Source organism: Eleutherodactylus coqui, chromosome 4 (assembly GCF_035609145.1).
Source record: "Eleutherodactylus coqui strain aEleCoq1 chromosome 4, aEleCoq1.hap1, whole genome shotgun sequence".
NCBI classification, from domain to species: Eukaryota; Metazoa; Chordata; class Amphibia; order Anura; family Eleutherodactylidae; genus Eleutherodactylus; species Eleutherodactylus coqui.
In genome coordinates, this window is record NC_089840.1 from 136,614,460 (window position 1) to 136,625,034 (window position 10,575).

A 10,575-nucleotide genomic window follows, 5' to 3' on the forward strand; every position below is an offset into this window, starting at 1 on the left:
GGTACAAGCTTCAGTCCTCACCTGTAGGCTCTGAAGGTAACCTGGGCTGGTTGTACCCACAGATAGCAAACTAATGCTTAACGTTTGTCCTTTCTACTGAAATCAATGTAAACACTATTACTAATAGGTTACTTTGCTTCACAAGAACATCTGTACTAGCTGGTTAAAAATAATGACAACCTTATCTAGGTCAAGTAATAGTATTTAGTTAAGTTCTGGACTAGGAATATCTTCTGCAACAGTTCTGGACAGGACTAGTAATTATTATAAATTAAGGGCCATAAACTTAATTTCCATCCTCCCTTACTTTAGATTGTCAGCTTTTCTGGCTATAAGTTCTGCATTATAGTAGTGGCATTGATTGAACTCTGAATTGCCCCACAAGGGAAGCAGTACATGGTCACATCTTTCATTCCTGGACGCCAGCATTACACTCCAGCTATCCCAGCCTTTGTACTGTACCGGTATTGTATGTGCCGCTACATACTCATTGGCATACGTAGACTAATTGGTCCCAGAGAAGGGACCCTGTGTCCCTCATACTGAAGTCTCCTGTTCAGCTTGCGGTTCCTCTTTCTTTGGCTTCATTTTGCAGAACCCATGAAGACCACAGAAACATGCAAAGGTAAACTGAGGCATGGACAGTCGTGTTGGGAATCAGGAAGATGTCCAACTCTACCTATAGTTAAAAAAAAAACAAAACACAGCGTTAGACCTTGTCCCTTATATTAGAACATAACCTTTATAATTCGCAAAATATATAATAATTTACAGCCAATGAAGACAAGTTTTCAATTTTGCAAAAAGGTATTCTAATGGTATTTTTCTTTTAATGGAATACTTACCCCACCACGTTCCTATCTTCCCACTATATAGACACTTAAACCAGGAATCTCCCCACCCTGAGGTTATTTTAATACAAGGGGTTTCCCAACTTCTCAAGGTCTTTCTACTTGTTAAAACTGAACTGAACTCTTCAACTCACAAAACTAACACAAATTCTGATTAAAACTAAACAAAGCATCAATATCAATAAAAACTGTCACTAACATGTAAGAAGGAACATGTGTCAGAGCTAGCACGAGCGGAAACAATGTAGCTTACTGGGCTGTTTCCGTCGCATTCTCCTCAATGAGAGTAGGCTGGCTTCTCACGGCCGAGAATCCCGCACGAGTTTGGTGCGTTGAGAGATTCTTTAGAATGGGGCAAATACATGAGCGATGTTTTCCCTTACAGCGATGTGGTAAGGAAATATCTTCTTGCGTTCCTTGGAACGCATCAGACATAGTTTTCTAATAGGACAGTAAAACACATCACACGCAATGTGATGTACCCGCAAGTGTGATACGATGTTTCCCATTGAAAACAACGGGAAACACTTGCTGACCCTCTGACGCTCAGGAAAGTCACTCTGGGGGACGCTACTTCACAGAAGTGATAGGAGGCTTTTTGCCTGAAAAACGCCTCGCATGTGCATAGAAACGCACATTCGTGAGCGCGATATTGGGGCGTGTTTCTCGGCCCAGTATCACGTTTGCCTATGTGTAGGTAGTTTTACACAATCCCAGTTCCCAAGCACAGGTTGTTCAACTCTTGCTGTAAAACCCGGGTATTTCTGGGAGCCTGGATGTGGCGGCCAGCAGGGCAGGAGTGGGGGGGACAGGGTGAGTCCTTAAGATGAGAATATCTCTTTAGGATCTCACTGCCGGAAGAAAGAACACATGACCGGATCCATTGCTAGTCGTGTGTTTTTTCTTCCTGCGGTGCGGAGAGTCGTCCGCACCTGCAGTGCGGCTGTTTTAGGGCTCAGTTACATGGGCGCCGATCCGCCCTTATTGTGCAGGAACATGGGCGGATCAGCGCCCGTGTGGCTGAGCCCTAATGACGTGCCGATTTTATGCCCTAATAACAAACCAATATTTCGTCTTTTTTCATAGTCTCATCCTCAAAGCCATAACTTTTTAATTTTTCCATCAACATAACTGTACTAGGGCTTGTTTTTTGTGGGACAACTATGTTTTAATGGCATCATTTAGGGGTACATATAATATTTTGTATAACTTAGTAATTTTGTGGGGGAACAGGAAAAATTCTAAGAATGTTTTGGGGGATTTCATTTTTATGGTGTTCAGCATGCAGAATAAATAACATTGTCTGGGTCAGCATGATCCCGCGAGACGTTTCTGCAGTTACTGTTTTTCTATTTTTATACACTGAAAGCACTTTTTTTACTTTAGTGTCACCACATTCCAAGAGCCAGAATGTTTTTATTTTCTGTCAATGAGGCTCTATGAGGGTTTGTTTTTTATGGGATGAGCTCTGGTCTTCATTTCCCATTTTTGGGAACATATAACATTTTAATCACTTTTAGGCCTTAGTCAGACGGGCGTTTTTTCGCGCGATTTGCGGATCGCATGACGGATGCGCATCCGCAAATCGCGTGACCGATGCCCGAAAATCACCTGAAAATCTGCTCCTAGCCGCGTTTCATTAGAAACGGGCTGGAGCTGTCCAACGCATTGCATTCAATGGAGCCGGCAATACAGCCGACTCCATTAAAAGCAATGCGCTCAGCGCTGAGCCAATCAGGGGGCAGGTCTGACTCACACCCACTGCAGGCCGGCCGCGCGGAACTCCGGCTACCGGGAGCAGGGGAGTATGTATATATTTTTAATTTTAACACTTTTCTGGATGAATTGCAGGGAAGGGCTTATATATTTAAGCCCTTCCCGACAATTCATCCCGCGCACGCCGGCAGCCCATTGCTTTCAATGGAGTCGGCTGTATTGCCGGCTCCATTGAATTCAATGGGCAAACATCGTTCTTCTCTGCCACAGCTGTTACAGCTGTGGCAGAGAAGAATGATTTGTCTTCTATATGTTCTCAATGGGGTCGGCGCTGCTGCCGCCGGCCCCATTGAGCGCATATAGTGAAGAGAACAGGAATCGCAGATCGCAGATAGGTGCGATCTGCGATTTCTGTTCTATAATTTATCGGACGAGCGCATAAAAAGCGCTCATGTGTCCGATACCATTGCAAAGCAATGGTTTTAAAAAAAATCGCCGGACGCATGCGCATGCGCAAATCGTGCAAAAAAACGCCCGTCTGACTAAGGCCTAAAAGGGATTTTCCAGGGAAATACTATTGATGACCTATCCTCAGGATAGTTGATCTGCTGGGTATTCGTTATTTAGGATACCGGCCGATCAGTTGACCATTGCCACTACACAGTGGGGTACAAAGCAGAAGCTGCGGCTCGTACCCCGATGTAGAGGGTGGTGCTTGTAACTGCAGGTGCAGCTGTCATAGATTTTAATGAGAGCTGCACCTGCAGTTACAAGTGCCAGCCACTACACAGGAGTTGGAGTAGCAGCTTCCACTCTGTACCCCTCTGTGTAGCGGCAATAACAGCGGGTGCCCGATCCGTTAGGGTCCCAGGCAGAGGTGGCCAACTACTGATGACCTGTCCTGAGGATAGATCATGAATAGTACATTATTTCCCTGAAAAAACCCTTTAACAAAATCTGCACTTCTAACATGTTTTTTTAATTTTTTCTTACGGTGTTCACCATGAAATATAAATATGGTAAATTATTCCGCATGTCAGTACAATTATGTCAATACCAAATTTATATAGTTTTAAAAATATTTTGCTACTTTTTCACACTAAAAAAAAGAAAAATGTATTGTTTTGCATCATTGCATTCAAAGACCCCTAACACCATCAATGCTGCCACAGAAGAGTTTGAGAAGTGCTTTTTGTAGGAGAATTTCTACTTTTTAACAGTACCATTTGGTGATCCATATGACTTTTGGATCACTTTCTAGTCCCTGTTTTGTGCGGCTAGATATGCAAAATTGGCTATTATTACAATGTTTTACAATATTTATGATTTCTTTTTTTAAATATAAAGCGGAGGGGAGGTAGAGTTCTGACTTTTTTTTTTAATATCCGTTACCAGTTTTTCTTGAAGTTTTTAGCTTTTGATTGCTGCTAAAATACACTGTAATACTTCAGTATTGCAGTATATTATATTGGCCCGTCAGGCTCAACCAGAAACTGATGGCAGACTTGGAGGCCATCTTTAAGCTTCCAGGTGCCACAGCAGCCTATCTGGATCTTGAGATGGTGGGTGGCAGAGATAGCCCTCTCCCTCTGTCAGTCTTTTATATGCCACAGTTGCATTGACCGTATCATGTAAAGAGTTAAATGGCTGGGATCAGTGGTTTCTCTAGTTTCAGCTGTTAGATCTGGAGCCCAGCTGTTATCAGACAACAGGAGACCCATGTTGGTATTCTGATGCAGCGCTGTTAAAAAGCAGTACGAATCAGAATAAGGCCCATTAGTGAATGCCGAAAAAAGGCTTATGGGCTCAAGGGACTAAGGGGTTAAAATTCTGAGTCATATTTACAGTATGTGTTGACTTTTATTCCTTGTGCTACCATTTATTCCCCTATAATACAGTAAACTTGACTCTGTTACACATATAAGCCATTATTTACACCAGTAGACGAGGGTTCGGTAGGCCTGCTCTATATTTAGCCCTAATGAGCTCTCAATTCTATGCCTAGCTTTTTATTTAATAGACAATTAAATATCTATTCGCTAAGGTCAAGAAATCAGGAACCTGATGATATTGCAGCTCTTTATAGTCGTGGGATTCATAAAATTCTCAGTCACTTTCACATCAATAAATGGAACTGGTAATTAAACCAGTAAAATCCCACTGTACTGTTGATCCACGGAGTTCTGAGAAATACATTAAAATTCATATAACTGCAGCCATAATAGACTGAATATATATGTAAGAATTGAGAAGTATGGATCTATCAATCACTGCATCCTGCATAAAACTAAAAGGAAAATACTTAGAAAATACAAAATATTAGAGCATATAAGTAAGTATGATTGCAATAACAAAAAACTGTTTACTCTGGTCTCTATTCACTCTGGTTCCTCTACAATAAAATATCATATCAAGGCATGGCTAGCAAAGATCCACTTTTATTGAGGAGCAGCTCAGAGTAGCATCATCATGTGAATGGGGAAAGGCATGTTTGATGGCATATTTCTTCAAATGGTGTGAGCTCTCTGGTAAGTAGAGAAATGGGTGAAAGAGCCCTAATAAAGTTGGATAATTGAGTATACTGGAAAATCCATGTGAAACTAGGCATACAGTGGTACCTCGGGATGAGTGTGCCTTAGCTTGCGAGTTTTTTGATTTGCGAGCAGGCTCTCTCCCGAATTGTTGCTCTGATTTACGAGCAAAAACTCTGGTTACGAGCCTGCTTGCAAGTCAAAAAACTTTCAAGCTGAGGATCCGGGGGATATCTATACTCACCTGTTGCTGGCGTTTCATCCTCGCGATGGTCTGCGGCGCTGCTACAGGCTGTCGCTCCCTCCTCCACGCCGACACAGAGCATTGAATGGCTGTGATTGGTTAACCCAGCGCCGGCTTTCATTGGCTGATGCGGTGCTAAGTTAACCAATCAGAGCTTAACTTGCTGGAGGCAGGCCATTTAAGCCCTGCATCCAGAAAGCAATGCTCTGTTGACGTGGAGGAGGATGCGACAGCCTGCAGCAGAAAAGCAGGTCATCAAGGAACATCAGCAGTAGGTGAGTTTTGATTTTTTTTTTTTTTTTTTTTACTTGCAGTTAGTTTTCCTATTGAAATGCATTGGAACACATTTATGGCGTTTCAATGCATTTCAATGGGGAAAAGTGCTTTGACATACGAGTTTTTTGGCTTACGAGCTCCGTCTCGGAACGGATTAAACTTGTATGTCAAGGTACTACTGTATAGGGATAAATGGGAACACTGTAGAAAATGTTTAATCAGGGAGTTCTGGATTCCTTGCCATCCCTAGTATATTATGTTGTCATAAACCTGGAAACACTTAAGGGTTGACACTGGCATAAAAGGGCGGGGGAACCAAGAAAGGCCTAACACACATATTTTTGTGACCTTCCTTACTTTTCCTCTGAGCTGGATATGTGTGTCAGGAAATAACCGGTTTTCAAAACAACATGATTTTGTGATACCCTGTCACGAAATATCTGTCTTATACACTATTGGTTGAAAAAACAATCTCATGCCTAGAAGTAGTTGTCATTTTACTATAAAACTTGGCGTGCAGAGTTGTGGCGTGATTAGATGAATGGTCTTGCCACTTGAGGCCCTAAAAGTAGTTCCATCTGAACATCTTTCTCACTCACACACTGCCAAACTCCCAGCAGAATTCAAAACCAGCGGACATAACTTAGAAAAATACATAAATCATAACTAACAACCACTCAAAACATGAAACCAACATACCAGGACGCATAACCAGATAGAATTGCTATAATAATTATCAGGTATTAGTTCATGGATTGGCCAAGTCATTTAAGCCCGCAAGCCCACATCAAGGGTCCTCGTTGTCTTGCGGGTCCCTACTCTAACGAGACAACTAACACAAAGAAACCTGCCTGGAAGCAGGTCTATTGCCCCAATAAGGACGGCCCTGTGCTGTAACCTAAGGACCTAACTAGCCCAGAGATGGTAAACGATCCAAAGCAGGACAGGACACAGTTCACAATTATACACCAGGAATTGCATGCAACACAGAGTAGGACTGTTCACACCACATGTCTGGTCACCTGCACAGACATACAGAACAAATCGCTATTCACACCAATGCACACTGAACAGGACTGTTCACACCACATGTCCGGCCACCTGCACAGACATACAGTACAAATTGCTATTCACACCAATGCACACTAAACAGGACTATTCACACCATATGTCCGGGCACCTGCACAGACACAGAACACGTCACTGTTCACACCACAAAACCGTACTCCTCTGAGAACCCTCATGCATACAGATACCAAACTATAGCTAGTCCAAGTGTCCTCATACCAAGGGAAAAGAGAGTCAGACATCATGCTGACATACAGGAAATCATGTCAGAAATCACACTTCTGACCATACGAGACATCAGACGTCTGGAGGCCGCACCTCTCAAAGGGAGAGAGGGGGTCTGCATAAGATGCAGATGGAGACAACAGGTGTCCAGACCGTTTTTAAGGAAGATGAGAGCAACACTTCAGACTAGCATGCATAACACCCAGTTCTGAGTGAAGGGATACCAGCTTCCTTATGCAAAGGAAATGGCATATATATGTAGCAGACCAGTGGAAATCGGCTGGCTGGAGAAATCCATACCCAGCCAGCACTATTGTTCCACACCTGCGCACGGTGTGCTCCTGGAAACCCGTGGAATAACAGGACCCAGCATGCACACCCTGACACCAGCCTTGGCCTATGAAAGGCTCTCAGAGGCTCCTTGTGTGTAGTGACTACTTCTTCCACTTGTGTGGAGCTTGTTGACCACTAGACACCACTATGACGCAACCAAAGAGATTTCGCCCAGTTAACAGTTTAAGAGGGGGTGCATTACTGGAATGCGAGAAGCTGGCTGGTTGTATTAATGAATTGCCTTGAATGGTTCTAATAAGACTGTTAGGAGGTGTTGAGATCATTTGATGCGTGAGGACATACACACAAGGTGACCAGGCTCAGGATGCCCTCGACAGACCACCGGTAGAGGGAATCGCCTGATCATCAGACAAGCACAAGTAGCTCCAACTGGTTTATTCTCCGCCATCCAGAGACAGGTGATACCATCGTTACACTTCTGTGTCTGTTGGAACCATTTCCAGATACTTGGCTAAAGGACCTTTCTTCTCACAGTGCCCATTTTGTGTACTGCTTTTGGCACCCACCCACCGTCGTCTCCGTTTTCAATTGTGTCGTGAACAACTAAACTTGACTGCTATGGAGTGGAACCGGGTTGTTATTATTGACTAATCCAGGTTTAGTTTGGGCACTGATGAGAGCCATGTTCATGTCATAACACGTAGGGGTGAGCGTCTCAATCCTGCCTTTGCTGTGGAGCGGCACACTGCTCTCACTGCTAGTGGGGTGTGCTTGGGGACCATCACATATGACAGTCGGTCCCCCCTAGTAGTGGTACGAAGGACAATGACAGCTCAGCGATCTATTCAGGACATCCTGCAGCCACATGTGTTACTCTCTCGGCGCCTTCCAAGAGGCATTTTCCAGCAGGATAATGCTCGCTTGCACACACAAGGGTGTCACAGGAATGACTCCACAACATTGTCAGACTTCTGTGGCTGCCAAGTCACCAGATTTATCACCAATAGAACATGTATGGGACCATTTGGGATGCCAACTTTGAAAGCCTACACAATCTATAGGCTCAGTTACAACAAATGTGGAACAATATGCCGCAGAATATCATATAGAACTTGTATGCCTCCATACCCACCCATATCACATCTTGTATCCAAGCCGGAGGCAGCCCAACAGGGTACTTGAGTCTCCATGACCCCCGTATCACATCTTTAACGCAAGTTAGTGGCTCCCCCAGAAAGGGTGCTAGAACCTCCATGCTTGCCCATATCACATCTTGCATCCAAGCTAAAGGCGGCAAAACAGGGTAATAAAGCCTCCATGCCCCCCCATATCACATTTTGTATCCATGCTAAAGTAGGCCCAACAGGGTACTATAGCCTCCATGCCCGCCCATATCACACTTTGTATGCAAATTAGAGGCACCCAACTGGGTACAAGAGCCTCCATGCCTGCCCATATCACATCTCGTATCCAAGCTAGAGGCGGTAGAACAGGGTACTAGAGCCTCCATGCTCGCCCATATCACATCCTGTATCCAAGCTAGAGGCAATACAATAGGGTATTAGAGCCCCCATGCCCGCCTGTATCACATCTTGTATCCAAGCTAGAGGCGGTACAATAGGGTATTATAGCCTCCCTGCCCGCCTGAATCACATCTTGTATCCAGGTTAGAGGTGGTACAACAGAGTACTAGAGCCTCAATGCCTGCCCATATCATATCTTGTATCCAAGCAAGAGATGGTACAACAGGGTACTCGAGCCTTCATGATCGCCCACATCACACCTTGTATTCAAGCTGGAGGCGGTACAACAGGGTACTAGAGCCTCCATGCCCTCCATATCACATTTTGTATCCATGCTAGAGTAGGCCCAACTGGGTACAAGAGCCTTCATGCCCACCCATATCACATCTTGTATCCAAGCTCGAGGCAGTAGAACAGGGTACTAGAGCCACCATGCTCAATCGTATCACATCTTGTATCCAAGCTAGAGGCAGTACAATAGGGTATTAGAGCCTCCATGCCCGCCTGAATCACATCTTGTATCCAAGTTAGAGATCGTACAACAGAGTACTAGAGCCTCAATGCCTGCCCATATCACACCTTGTATTCGAGCTGGAGGTGGTACAACAGGGTACTATAGCCTCCATGTCCTCCCGTATCACACCTTGTATTCAAGCTGGAGGCGGTACAACAGGGTACTAAAGCCTTCATGCCCGCTCGTATCAAATCTTGTATTCAAGCTAGAGGCGGTACAATAGGGTACTAGAACCTGCATGCCCGCCTGTATCACACCTTGTATTCAAGCTAGAGGCGGTACAATAGGGTACTAGAGTCTGCATGCCCGCCTGTATCACACCTTGTATTCAAGGTAGAGGCGGTACAACAGGGTACTAGAGCCTCCCATCAAGGGGTCAGTTTTCCACAATACATTCTCCTTTTGCTCCGATATTGTAATCACTTTCTTACATCAACATTACAATCACACAGAGAAAGTTTCATTCCATCGGAGAACTTCTTCTAGATGCTTGATTTGTATTTACAATGAGTGTATTTGCCTATGGTGGCCTCACAGCGGTTGTCTTGTGAATTGCAGGTTTGGGAAATTCCAGGTTTTGCAAGCATGTCAAGGATTTGTATTTAATTGATTTCATGAGAAATTAAAGTTTTGACCAAATTAGTCTAGGGTTGTACACATCCATATTTTAGAATTACAAAAGTTCAATTCCTTTTGAAGAACTCTAATAGCCTCTGTTAAAGGGGTTGTCTCGCGCCGAAACGTTTTGTTTTTTTTCCATAGGCCCCCCGTTCGGCGCAGGACAACTCCAAGGGATGTGTTAAAAAAAAACAAACATATTACTTACCCGAATCCCCGCTCTGCGACGTCTTCCTTCACCAAGATGGCCGCCGGGATCTTCACCCACGATGCACCGCGGGCCCTTTCCCATGGTGCACCGTGGGCTCTGTGCGGTCCATTGCCAATTCCAGCCACCTGATTGGCTGGAATCTGCACACGTGACGGGGCGGAGCTACGCGATGACGCGTAGAAGGGGGCGGAGCCAGAACGCCGCTCGTGCCAGACCGAGCAGAAGGGGAGAAGACCGCACAGCGCAAGCGCATCTAAAAAAGCAAGAAGACATCAGAATTAGACGGACCCATGGAGACGGGGACGCTAGCAACGGAGCAGGTAAGTGAATAACTTCTGTATGGCTCATATTTAATGCACGATGTACATTACAAAGTGCATTAATATGGCCATACAGAAGTGTATAACCCCACTTGCTGCCGCGAGACAACCCCTTTAAGTTTGAATCTAAGGAAGACATGTTTATCTACTGATAAAATGCTGTTTAGAATGGAGGCACAAATAC

The 10,575-nt window shown here is 44.5% G+C and overlaps 1 protein-coding gene across 1 annotated transcript; it reads right to left on the reverse strand.

The window, feature by feature from the left end:
- Positions 1–219: 219 nt before the first annotated feature.
- Positions 220–639, reverse strand: BLACAT1 (BLACAT1 overlapping LEMD1 locus). The gene has a single exon (XM_066598672.1). It carries the CDS (start codon positions 637–639, stop codon positions 538–540), a length of 102 nt encoding a protein of 33 aa, XP_066454769.1. The 3' UTR covers positions 220–537.
- Positions 640–10,575: the final 9,936 nt, after the last annotated feature.

What these genes read in the sequence shown, in the direction of transcription:
- BLACAT1 (XM_066598672.1), bottom strand. Translation starts at nt 639, where the DNA reads ATGCCTCAGTTTACCTTTGCATGTTTCTGTGGTCTTCATGGGTTCTGC.